At 37.4% G+C, this 13,926-nt stretch overlaps 1 protein-coding gene across 2 annotated transcripts in view; it reads right to left on the bottom strand.

The window, feature by feature from the left end:
* Nucleotides 1-13,926, bottom strand: part of PIBF1 (progesterone immunomodulatory binding factor 1) — a 243,766-nt gene that overhangs the window by 173,978 nt on the left and 55,862 nt on the right. For both annotated transcript variants that reach the window (XM_062195303.1, XM_062195302.1), the window contains exon 10: nucleotides 4,163-4,261. In XM_062195303.1, the coding sequence (XP_062051287.1) occupies nucleotides 4,163-4,261 (99 nt within the window). The remainder of the gene's footprint in view (nucleotides 1-4,162; nucleotides 4,262-13,926) is intronic.

Below are 13,926 nucleotides of genomic sequence, written 5' to 3' on the forward strand. Positions count from 1 at the left end.
ATGAATCAGTTTGAGACATAAACCTATCCAAATGAATATACGTTAAAGGGAATTGTAGCTTAAAAGCTATGGGAAAACTTCAGAAAAACATGCAGCTAGATTTTCAACATAAACAAAATAAACCTATTGGAAAATAGTAGACTGCAAGCACTAAGAGAAATTAAGTAACAAAAAATTTTACCAACTCAGAAACCCATGAGTTGTTCATTAATGAAAGTACATTTCAAATGATCAAAATTTGGAAAAGTTTAGGTACTGAAATATTTTATTTAAGAAGTATAAATTTGTTGTATATTCTTTCCCTCACTAAGAGGATGACAAAAAAGTATTTCAATTCAGGATTAAAAATTAGGAATTATGTGATTCTTTTGCATGACCATGAAAATTAGGAATAATAATGATAAAATTATCAGTCTTTAAGTAAAACAAAGGTTTATATGATACTATAGCTGTTATTTGAAATATCAATATCCTTCATTCTATTGAATTGCTCTTGCAAATGACACAAATATTTCCTTGCCTACTGAAGAAGGCAGCAGATTAACACAGATAAACAAAGGAAAAAGTACATAGAAATATGAAAAAGGCAGAATAAAGGGACACTGAACTTACTCTGCTCTTGGGGATAAAGCACTGAACAGAAATTTAGGACAGCTAGTTTCTATATCAAGCTTTTTTAAACTAGCTCAGTATGACATAAAAATCACTTATTCTATTCATCTAATCTCCTATGCCCTCTTTTGTCTTTTGCTAGTAAAAAAAAAATCAGGTCAAAAAGTCTACAATTACCATGCAGGTTGTGGGATTGAAAACACAACTTATAGTAATATTCATTTACAAATACTTATAGACCAAAGGACATTCTGGTACTTTTTAAAACAAACTGTAATCTAAAGATTTTATTAGTAAAATTAATTTTGAATTGCAGGCTTATACTTCAGATTCAAATATAGCCCTCCCATAGAGGATGCCACAAATTCAACAATATATTCAACTTACTTTACTACTCACACTGATTGAGTCTAAAAATTTCTTCTTTTTGGCAGAAAGAACACTTAGACTGTGTGCAAGGACTCAAAGCAACAGAACTTGAACGAAAATGTTCATGTCCATGAAACTGGAGTATTTGTTACTTATTTTTAGATAAATCGTTGAGCTTGAAGTGGGACACACACATCTTTCATATGCCTGAGAAAAATGCCTTCCTTTGTAGCAAATTAAAGTTCTTGAGTAAAATGCTTTTTTCACACATTTCAAACTGGCACACTGTCTCTTTACATATCTCTTGATAAAAACATGTTATTTAACCAGAAAATGAGATATCTGATAAAGAAAAGCTTCTAACATAAACAAAAAAGATGAGACTAATTACTCTTGAGTAGAACACTGTACAAGCAAGCATGATCCAGGCAAATTTCATCCCACGTAAAGATTAAAACATTTGTTTACTCTAATTTTAATACAATGCAAGCTAGAATCACATTTGAATATTAAAAGCTCAACCTCTAAAAAATCAGACAACCTGGCTATTTTCCCTTGGTTTCACTACATACAAAAAATATACAAAATATTCTCAAAATTTGAATTCAAACACACAGGCAAATCTACTCAAAAGAATTTCAGTGGAAGAGACTGGTGCTGTGGCAAAGCAGGTTATACTACTTCTTGCAATGTGGGCATCTCATATTGGAGTGCCTGGTTCAAGTCTAGACTGTTCTTGTGATCTAGCTTTCTGCTAATGCACTTGGGAAAGCAGTGAATTACGGCCCAATTACTTGGCTCTCCAGCACCCACATAAGAACCAGATCAAGAACCTAGCTACTGGGTTTGACCTCCCAGCCCAGTTGTTCCAGGCATCGGGGACTGAACCATTAGATGAAAGTTCTCTCTCTGTCTCTCTGTCATTCTGCCTTTCAAATAAATAAATCTTTTCAAATAACAGTTCTAACCTCTAGGCTTTTTTTTTTTTTTCTTTTAAATGCAGTAACTGTGGAGATCTGTTCACTAATACCTTCAAAGGAGCTTAGGTTCATCATTTCTTTCGCATGGTGAGTTAATCAGCCCCCCCCCCCCCCCGCCCAAGATTTATTTATTTATTTGGAAGGCAGAATTAGAGAGAGGCAGAGGCAGAAGCAGAGAGAGGTCTTCCATCCACTGGTTCACACCCAAATGGTCACAATGGCCAGAGCTGGGCTGATCTGAAGCTGGGAGCCTGGAGCTTTTTCCAGATCCGCAATGTGGGTGCAGGGGCCCAAGAAGTTGGGCCATCTTCTGCTTTCCCAAGCACATTAGCAGGTAGCTGGATCAGAAGTGGGGCGGCAGGACTTGAACTGGCACCCATATGGGATGCTGGCACTGTAGGCATTATCCCTTGCAGGCAGCAGCTTTACCAGCTATGCCACAATACCAGTCCCACTAGTCCTTTTTTTTTTTTAATATTTATTTTATTTATTTGAAAGACAGAGTTACAGAGAGAGTTAGAGACAGAGAGAGAGGTCTTCCATCTGCTGGTTCACTCCTCAGATGGCTCCAACAGCGGGAGCTGTGCTGATCTGAAGCCAGGAGCCAAGACTTTCTTCTGAGTCTCCCATGTGGGTGCAGGGGCCCAAGGACTTGGGGGATCTTCTGATATCCCAGGCCATAGCAGAGAGCTGGATCGGAAGTGGAGCAGCCAGGACTAGAACCGGCGCACATAGGGGATGCCAGCACTTCTGGCCAGGGCTTTAACTCGTTGTGTCATAGTGCCGGCCCCTCCACTAGTCTATCTTTTTAAGCTGTTGTACAGATAATGTCAAGATCAAAAGGGACTTCAAACTCATCAAGCTACTCACTTGATGCTTCAATCCTCCCAAGCACATTCAGCTTGGCCAGAGTATGCCTGAACACTTTTACTGATAGAAAATGTATCAGGTGATAATGCATTTAAAAAAACTCTATAATAGAGAGCTGGTGTTGTGGTGCAATGGGTTAAGCCGCTGCTTGTAGTGCCAGCATCCCATATGGGTGCCACTTCGAGTCCTGGCTGCTCTGCTTCTGATCTAACTCTCTGCTAATGCACCTGGGAAAGCAGTGGAAGATGTTCCAAATCCTTTGGTCCCCACATCCATGTGGGAGACCCAGGTGAAGCTCCAGGCTCCTGGTTTTGGCCTGGCTCAGTCCTGGCCATTGCAGCCATTTGTGGAGTGAAGCAGTAGATGATGACCTCTCTAGCTTCTCTCTAACTACGCCCTTCAGGAAAATAAAATAAATCTTAAAAAATAAACACAACTCTATTAGAAAGTTTATCTTTACTTTTTCTTATCTTGTTGATCAAATTGGACATGTCTGAAATAACCATTGGCAAGTGAAGGTAATAAACAGGTATCTTTATATTCAGCTATAATCAGGAATGAACTACTAACCCAACAGAATGGATGAAAACATATAATGTTAAGTGAAAGTTGCTAGACAGAGAGTACATATTATATGATTCTATTTATTTTGATTCTAAGAAATGAAAAACTGGGCCTGGCACTGTGGCTTACTTGGCTAATCCTCTGCCTGTGGCGCCGGCATCACATATGGGCGCCAGATTCTGTCCCGGTTGCTCCTCTTCCAGTCCAGCTCTCTGCTGTGGCCCGGGAGGGCAGTGGAGGATGGACCAAGTGCTTGGGCTCCTGCACCAGGAGACCAGGAAGAAGCGCCTGGCTCCTGGCTTCGGATAGGCGCAGTGCTGGCCGTAGCGGCCATTTGTGGGGTAAACCAACGGAAGGAAGACCTTTCTCTCTCTCTCACTCTCTGTAACTCTACCTGTCAAATAAATAAATAAAAAAATCTTTAAAAAAAAAAAAAAAACACCACATGGCTAACAGGAGAGCCAGCACTGTTGCCACGTTTAAAAAAAAAAAGAAATGAAAAACTAAACTATATGTTAGAGATCAGAAAGTGGTTGTTTTTGAGGGATAGTGGTCAATGTGTACTGAAAGGGGTATATAGAAAGTGTCTGAAGTTCTGAACTGCTCCACATCATGTTTCCACTACATGCAATAATATGTAAAATAATATATATAAACTACATTTCAATTGAAATGAAATTTTTACTTCCATTACAATAATTTTTTAAAGAAGAACTAATAAGAACCCAGTAGAAAGGTTTTAACATTTCTATCCTCAGGATGCTTACCTGTCCAAGAGCTGGTCATGTTTTTCTAAAGCATCCTTTTCAGCCATCACTGCTCTGTCTTTTTCAGCCACAGCGTTATCCCTTGCTTCTCGGAGATTTCTGAAATTTAAATGTGCATTACAATTATTTCAAATGCATAAGTATCTGTCATTTAAAGCTCACAAGTGTGCTTACTCAGAGTTGGACTATATGACATCTTAAGGACCCATGGCAGGTTGGTGACCAAAGTGTCTGTTACATGAATAGACAACCTGGCGTGGTGAGTATCACTGGCAACTTGCAGCAATGCAGCTGCAGACAATCCCTACTAAATGTCAGAATGGGATTGATATTAGAATTTGGTTTTCTGTTATTCATAGAGAATGTCAGTAGAGGGTCATAGAAACCCACACAATTTTAAAAGTTTCTCCACAATTTTTATCTCCTGGGTTGAAGACTAGGCTAAATAATTTATATATATATATAGTAAGTCATTTAATCCTACCACAATCCATTGAGGAAGTTAGTTACTCACACATTATTCATAAGAAACTGAGAGGTTAACTACGTGTTCTATAAAATATTTTAAGTCAAAGATATGGAGATCAATCAAAATGGGCAGAAAGATTCGGATATGGGCAAGAGAATATTTAAAATGACTGACCTTGGAATCCTAGCTGTAAAGGAAGGAGAGACAAGGGAACACAGAAAGGCTGATAAATTAGGAGAAAATAAAAGAGACAAAGGACTGGAGGTCCTTTTAAGATGACAAACAGATGAACTGGAGGTAGCTTTTCAATCAGGATGGAAGACTGGAGAAGAATGGTTATCTAGAGTTAGAACAGTTATTTCAGTAGCTGCATTTTAGCAGAATTAAAAGTTCAGAATTTTAAGCTGATGAGACAACAGGGTCTGACTATCAGAATGGCTAAGTGAAGCAGAGCTGAGTAGGCTCATGTAGGGCTCAAAGAATTATGAGGCCTAGGTATTAGATTCATCATCTACATACAGTGGTGATGACAGTAGGAATGGAAATTGACTGAAAGATGAGATTTATTGCCAGTTAAGGGGAGTGTCCAAGAGGTAGAAGGTAACAGCAGTGAGCAATTAGGAGACTATGCAACCAGGAATGAACCTTCAAAAATCAAATTCTATTTTTGCTTTAATCAAGATGAAATTTTGGATAAAGAAAAATATCAACAGTGAACTTAAAAAAAAATCTCTTGCTCAACAGAGTATAACATAAATTCAGAATGTAATGAAAATAAAGGATTTTGCTTGCTTAATCCCTACAAATCCCTGTATGCTGTATTTTCTAACCTATTTTATTTAGCTGGATACACTGAAGTTTAGAGAGCTTATGTACCTAGTCTCAAGTCACCCAGCTTAAGCATTAAAGGGCCATAATTTGAATCCAGCTATGTTTTACTCCAAAGCCAGTGGTTTTTACATCATACAACTCTATCTCCCATAAAGAACTGGAGTGGATATTAGGATTTATTTTTTATTATTCATAGAGAATGTCAGTAGGGAGTAATGAAAGCCCACACAGTTTGAATAAATCCATTTCATAAATATTGGATAGAAATGCTTAGTGGTATATTTGCTGTGCCAGTACTCAATGTAGTCTTTTGCATGGTGATGCTAACAACAGATTTAAAATTCAGAACATGTCAACTATTAGAGATTTGTCAGGAAAATAATTTAAGGGCCAGAAATAAAATGTTTCTTTTTTCAAATTGGAGTACAGGTAACTTATTAAAAAGAAAAACTATTTATGTATGCTATTATCTAAGTGGAAGTGCATTTTGAAGTAGTTATGACAAAATTCATGTTGTTATTTTCTGATATCTCCTAATTGGAATGACCTTCAAAAATATTCTATTATCAAACTTACTGAAAGATGAAAAATTAACTTTAGAGACAGTAAAATTCTCAAAATACATTAAGCATTTATATATTTTTATACCTGAATGACCTAAATATTTTAGTCAGTAAATCACCCCAAATTGGTTTTAATTTTCATTTCTGAAATACAGCCTCATTATAATATATTTTATTTCAGTAGTAGAATTCCAACAAGTAGGTCACATTTACAGTACGAATTAATCATGACTCCTTAGTTGGTATATACAGAAGCTTCTATCCCTAACTATATTTCTGTTCTTTCAACAATGGGTATTAGAAATAAAAGCATCAGGGAATGATATTAAACCCAAAACAAACCAATACTAGGGCCTGTGAGAGGAGGTATACTTTGCCATACTACAACCTATGTCACCCAGCTAACTCTAAGTGTTATGTTAAGCCGTAAACAAAACTCTATAGCCACAAAGAAGAGGGATTTTTTATTTTTAGCTGGAATAAGACAAGTGAATAAAGGAAGATATCTCCAAAAAGTGACATGTAACTTGGACCCTGAAAGACAAATAGGTCAGGCAGTTCAGAAAGAGAAAAATGAAACAAAGTGGGGCAAAGTGCTAGAAGCTAAGGCTTCTACCAATAGGTCATCTTCCAGATGTCTGTGGGTAAGGTTCCTGTAGAAACCCACTCTCCTTGTCAGGTACCACGCTGTCCATATCTGCATACTTTTCACAGGACGCAACCCAATTCCTTCAAAGAAGATGCTTTCTTTAATAGCATCTATTTCAAATAAAGGTGTGAGAGAGAAACTGAATGTATTTTCCATTGACAACAGAAACAGCAAAATAGCTTTTACCACGTGCCAGGAGTTGTCTAGGCACTTTACACAATAACTCATTTAACTGTCACAAAAATCTCAAAGGTAGCTTGTGTCATTACCTCCATTTTACAGATGACAAGACTGAATCTTTGGGAGGTTAAGTTCTAGCCTTAGGTCACTAGTGAGGAAGCTATGGTGTTCAAATGTGAATCGAGTTGGGCTCCAGAACCCTTGCTTTAAATCATTCTGCACTGCCTCTTAAGATTTCCTTTGTTTCACAGAGGTTTCCTCCTCAGGAAATCCCGACATTATGAGATTTATATTACAGGATAATCTCATGATACAAATAGATGTTAAATCCAAATTAATCATGAAAGAACTGTGAATATATTACACATTTGCTTTTATGGTCCACAGTATGCTAACATGCTCTTTCAAAACTAGGCTGTTTTGATACAATACCAGATGGATTGTATTCCTGCCACAGATAACATAATAACTTCCATATAACTAATAAATAATCCATTTCTAAATGTTAAGTGCATTAGAAGATGTAACAGAAATACAATTATGGGACAAATAACAGGCATCCAAATGTCCTTCAAAAGGGAAACTTGAAAAATTTGTAGAAGCTATCTGTAGCATGAATAAACTAATAAAGCTCAACTTTTAAAAGTCCAAACTGAGTGTACAACCAAATGTAATTTCAGTAAGAGAGAGATGTTGGGAGTTGCCAAGTGCCCAACATTGTACCAGATGTTTCAAACTCGAATACAGTGGGGCCAGGACCTGAACGTGACCACTGGATTTCAGCAGCATGAAGGAGGTGGGGCTTTGACAGGAACAGCTTTGTTAAAGCAGCATGGGCAAGAGGTGGGCGTGGGAGTTGGGGGGCGGGGTACAAAAGCTTGTTATTGGATTTTTTAAAAACTGAAGTAAAGATAGAATATAAAACCCTTTGCAGTAATATGGCTACAAAAGGGAGTAAAGAAATAGGGCAACAGCGAGGGGGAAGTGGAGACAAAGAAGGCTTTTAAAGATGGGGAAGTAACATGTTTGAACACAGTGGGAGTCAGCAGGTCAGGGGCTGATTATCCTGGAGTCCCAGGGCAGAACGCTGGAGTTAGTCCTAGAGCAAGAGACAGGGATGGGCTCTAGTGTAGTAGGGAGGGCTGGGGTCTTGGGCGAGTAGTATCAGATAGGCAGGCTCTATCACAAAATCACGCCAACTTATAGAAAAATAGTCTCCTTTACTAAATTCTAGATTATGAAAGTTTTATTACGTTCTAATGATCCTTACTTAGTCCTCAAGTATGGAGTGGGGTTGCAAATGCTCTTCAAAGATCACATTTCTCTTCTCAGTAAAGAACCTCTAAAACTATGGTTTTGATGAGTAAAAGTGGTCAACTTTTATAGCCCTCATCAGCTAAACAGGAGTCCAGATCGCATTTCACAGTCAGGCACGTGTAGGTTTACCAACAAAACGTTTGTAATCATAGGAAAATCACACCCTCTCTGCATCTTAGTTTCCTCATTTGTAAAATGGAGATACTAACATTTCATATTTACACTCTCAAAACACGTCCTGTTTAATTCTCTCTGTATGTATGTACAGTGCAGAGAACAGATATTCAACAAATAGTATCTATTGTCAGTATGTTATCTAAATATGAAAATCTAACTTAAACTATGAAGATATTCATATTCAGGAATGATAATTACAGTAATGTTCTCTAAGATTTTTTATTGTATGAAAGCAAATGATGGCTCAGGCATTGTGGTGCAGCAGGTAAAGCTGCTGCCTGCAATGCTGTTATCTTATTTGCAGACACCAGCTGGAGTCCTGGCAGCTCTACTTCCAATCCACCTCTCTGCTATGGCCTGGGAAAGCAGTAGAAGATGGTCCAAGTCCTTAGGCCCCTGCATCCGCGTGGGAGACCCAGTCCTGGCTTCGGATTGGCACAGCTCTGGCTGTTGTGGTCATCTGAGGAGTGAACCAGCGGATGGGAGAGCTCTCTCTCTTCCTCTCCTCTCTCTAATTCTACCTTTCAAATAAATAAATAAATAAATCTTTAAAAATCTTGTCTAGTCCTTCTTTACCAACCTTCCCCAATGCTCAGGGAAGATACAATGCATTAGGTAACTCTTAATTCTTGCAAAACCTGAACTCACCTTGCTTCAAATACTTAAGTATTATTAAGAAGTTCATTTCTGGAACACCCTATATACCTTGAAATACTTAAATATTAAATAACAAGGGAACACAGGTGGTTATCAACAAACATAAAGAATGTAGTCAAGAAAAATTGATCACTGACAATAAAAATTCAGTTATAATTATTTGAGAGCTTCAGATGGAGTTATCTGCAAAGGTATACATGAGGGAACTTCAAAAAGTTCATGACAAGCAGAATTTAAAAGTATTTAACTTTTTTTGAAATTCATAGACAGGTATTTTATAATATGCGTTGTCTGTGGACTTTTTGAAAACCCTTGGTACTTTCAGAATAGTCAAAATGAAAAGACAAAGTTAAACAATCTTACGTTTTTCCATAAAGAAGTAAAAAAATTAACTTATATGTGGCAAGATATAAACAAAAGAAGTTTGTTTTGCTTAAACTCTAATGAGATGTGAACTTTAAAATGATGACTGAAACCTCTATAAACTAGTTCTAATTTGCCTGTTGTAAAGCATTACCTATACTCCATTAATCTTGTAAATAAACATTCAAGATTCAAAGCTATTTAATATCACTCCATGACTCTACACAATTTTACATTAATGTCATTAAAGAAAATGTACTGAATACTTTTGGGACATAATAAAATTGTGGTCAAGGTGGTTTTTATTCATAAACTAGAAAAATAAAATCACCAAAGTAACACTAATCTTTATATTTAAAAGCATCTTTTTGATATCCTTTTCTCTACTGCTTACTTCCTTTGAAGCAACTGTAAAGCTATTTGAATTTCCAGATTTCTTCTGTATAGCATCAAAAGCATAATGAGTAATACCTCCAACAAACTCATTCTCATCCTTTTCATAGTATTACTCAGAACAGTTCTTCCTGTGTTTATATAAAGGTAGTTTTACTTTCTGAAAAGACTTAAAAATCAACTAAAATACCTCTTTTCTTTATTATCTCATAATAATAATTTCCAGGAAACAAATGAAGTTAGTCATTCTATGCAGATATTTAGACAGAAATAAATGGCAGGCAGACCTTCCATATCTATATTATGTCATTTAAGAAATATGGTTAAATGCTATGGAGATAAACACTTAAAAATAACTATATATTTTAATAGTGTCTTTTAATGATAATAAATAAGCTCATGACATTATCAGTTAACTTTCTATTTTTTAAGACTTAATTTATTTTTTATTTTTAAATTTTTTAAAGATTTATTTATTTCTTCGAAAATCAGAGTTACAGAGAGAAGGAGAGGCAGAGAGAAGAGAGAGACAGAGTTCTTCTATCTGCTGGTTCATTCCCCAGTTGGCCGCAACAGACACAGCTGCACCAATCCAAAGCCAGGACCCAGGAGCTTCTTCCAGGTCTCCCATGCAGGTGCAGGGGCCTAAGGACTTGGGCCATCTTCTACTGCTTTCCCAGGCCATAGCAGAGAGCTGGATTGGAAGTGGAGCAGCCGGGTCTTGAACTGGTGCTCATATGGGATGCTGGCATGGCAGGTGGTGACTTAACCCGCTATACCACGGCACTAGCCTCAATTTATTTTTATTTGAAAGTCAGAGTTACAGTGAGAGATGGAGAGAGAGAAAGAGAGAGAGAGAGAGAGAAGAAGAAGAAGAAGAAGAAGGAGGAGGAGGAGGAGGAGGAGGAGGAGGAGGAGGAGGAGAAGGAGGAGAAGGAGGAGGAGGAGGAGGAGGAGGAGGAGGGAGAAGAGAAGGAGAAGGAGGAGAAGCTGGAACTGGACAGAGGTAGGACTTGAACCTAGGTACTCCAATATGGGAAGCAGGAGTCCCAAGTAGTGTCTTAAATGGCTGTGCAAAACTCCTGCCCCAAAGCATTTTTTTTTTATAGGAATGAATATTTACTTAGAATGAGAATAGAAATCACGATAAATGATACATTTTTAAAAACTGTTGAATACCACCGACATCACAGAAAATAAGTGTTCATATTAATCAACTGCCTGGAGCATCTTTAAAATACTTTTGGTTGCACGTTCTCTGATTTTTTTTGTCATGACAATAATTTTGAAATGTAATATTTCTATAAAATATAGAATATAATCAATCTTCCAGCCTTATTAATATCTTTTTATTACCAATCATTTAGTCTTTTCTTTAACCTCTAACACTACTTACTGGTAACATCTTCCAAATCTGAGGATGTCACTCTCAAGATTCGCTTGCATATAAGCTACTACAGATGCATCCACTATTTCTAATTCTGATGTAGATTTCGGGCCCTACAAACTCAAAAGAATTCTGATTAATTTTATTTCTTACTATTGCCATCAAAATGTAAATGTTTCGAGCACTTGTGAGTATATACGTCCATATTATAGTAACTGGTAAAGGTGAGTGAAATGTTCCCTGCATTCTGTAAGCTGTCCTATTGAATCTGAGGAGAGGGCTATGAGAACTCCTGCTATGTGGCCATTTTTTTGTTGAGAATAACACAATGCCACAGACTGGATAAGCTATAAAGAAGTTTTCTTTGGCCCACAGTTCTGATCCAAGGTTAAGAGATGATGGTGACAGCCTTGTTGGCCGAGTCCCAAAGATATCCCAGCCTCAAGAAGTGATTCATGGGGCAGGTGCTGTGGCGTAGTGGGCTAAAGCCTCCGCCTGTGGTGCCAGCATCCCATATGTTCCTCTTCCAGTCCAGCTCTCTGCTATGACCTTGGAAAGCAGTAGAAGATGCCCAAGTGCTTGGGCCCCTGTACCCACATGGGAGACCCTGATGAAGCTCCTGGCTCCTGGCTTAGGGTTGGTCCCGCTCAGGCCACTGCAGCCATTAGGGGAGTGAACCAGTGGATGGAAGACCTCTCTGTCCCTCCTTCTCTCTAACTCTACCTTCCAAAATAAATATTTTTTTTAAAAAGGGAAGTGATTCATGCTTTTGAAACCTTTTATAACATCAGCAAAAGAGCCTTCCTGATAGTGAGAAGCCAAGTGGAGCATAGATTACCTGTCCCAGCTCAGGCTACACTGGACATCATGTAATCAGAGATGGGAAGCACACTCATGTTTGTCTTCTCATTTCTTCTCCTCTTCTTAAAATACATTTCTCCTCCTCTTCTTAAAATGCATTTTTAAAAGCATTCCATGTGGCTGGCACTGAGGCAGAGTAAGTTAAGCCTCTGCCTTTCTCTGTCTCTCCCTCTGTCTGTCTGTAACCCTACCTCTCAAATAAATAAATAAATCTTTTAAAAAAGCATTCCACGCAGGCAATAGATACTAAGGTATATATATTTATAGAAAGCTTCATAATTTATAATATACTTTTCGCATATATGAGAGGTCTTGAAAAAGTTCATGAAAAACACATATTATGAGAAACCTAAGCATTGATTTCAATTTTTTTTGCACCACAAACGTAGTTATCTTTTAATTCCATTTTCACACAGTTTTTCAATTATTCTTATATTATCTCATTTAGACCTCACAGGTCACTCTGTGGAATAATAGTATTAGTTCATCTTATAAAAAAGGAAATTAAGCTCAGGGATATTAAGTGATTTATCCATTCAGCTATTAAGTGGTAGAGCATCTCTTTCATAATACTCCCACTCACTGAATAATGTCTTATTTCCAAATGTGACAGAGTCTGTAACACTTCAGTCACATAATACTTACTAAGCAAGAAGTTATTTATATAATAAATCTCACCCCTAGAGTGACTTTCACTCATTAGTTTCCAAAGCTCCTGAATTGGACTTAAAGGTAACTAGAACACGGAGAAAAAGGTATGAAACCAAACAGAGATTGAGCCACATCAAACAAAAGCATTGTAATCCAACTACAGTGTTTTGATGTACACAGATACTCGGTTTTTCACTTGGCTTATCTCTTTCTTAAGCCTTTACATCTTCTACAATCATCCTCCTCTCTCAACCCCTTCACTGGAATGACTGCAGGGACAGACAGATACCCAGAGTAGATGGCATGAGTTACACCTGATTTTTCTACATTCAGGAAGAGAAAATAAAACTCACTGTCTCATTATTTTTTGATGTACACAAACTAAAGACAAAATATACTTCTTTAATCTTATTTCAATTTCTCCTAAAAATGTTTATTTGGGAAGAGTTAAGGAGACTAAGTACAAATATGCAAGCATATTTATTTGTACTTCATATATTTTAACTCATATTGTAAGAGCACACTTTGATATAATACAAGTAATTGACACAATATCTAAGGCCAAAGCAACGGACTAAATCATCCAGACTCCCCCAAAACCAAATATATAAATTTATTCTGAATTTCATGCTTTATAACAAGGAAGACAAAAATGCTTTTGTTAATTACTTTGAATTGTAAGTTTTCAAAAGAAATAATTTACAATTTATTTTTACCTTGTTGAAGGACTAGTGGGATATAAGCTCTAACTACAGTTAAACCTGACATAACAAAGAAACTATGTCCCCAAAAGACTCAATCACATAAAATTCAGGGTTGGATTGCTGCGAGGTTAAAACCATACAGGCAAGCATAGACAACTAGCTGGTTGGGCGTCCCCATGCAATCGAGATCCACCTGGGCTCAGGCTGCAGTTTGGCACCACCTGGTGGCAACTGTCTAGCATCAACATTCATGGGATCAATTCTGAGACCTGTAGCTGATAGGGTTGTGCAAGGCAGCCCCAATTCACAGAATCATCCAGTTAGATGGTATCCATTTTGTTGCAGACATGGGGCCACAACAACCCTTGGGACAAGGAAATCTGTTTTCAGTTTTTCTGTTTCCAGAAATGGCTCTGTTGGTTCTTTCCCCACAGGGCTTTACCAGCTTACCTCTATCAACCACCTCAGAAAACAGAGGCTCATATATCTACATTTATGTTACGATGGGATGCATTACGTTCTTTGTAGCAAGAACAGATAGCAACCAAGAAATCTGGAAACT

The sequence above is a fragment of the Lepus europaeus genome, chromosome 6 (genome assembly GCF_033115175.1).
Source record: "Lepus europaeus isolate LE1 chromosome 6, mLepTim1.pri, whole genome shotgun sequence".
Classification (NCBI taxonomy): Eukaryota; Metazoa; Chordata; class Mammalia; order Lagomorpha; family Leporidae; genus Lepus; species Lepus europaeus.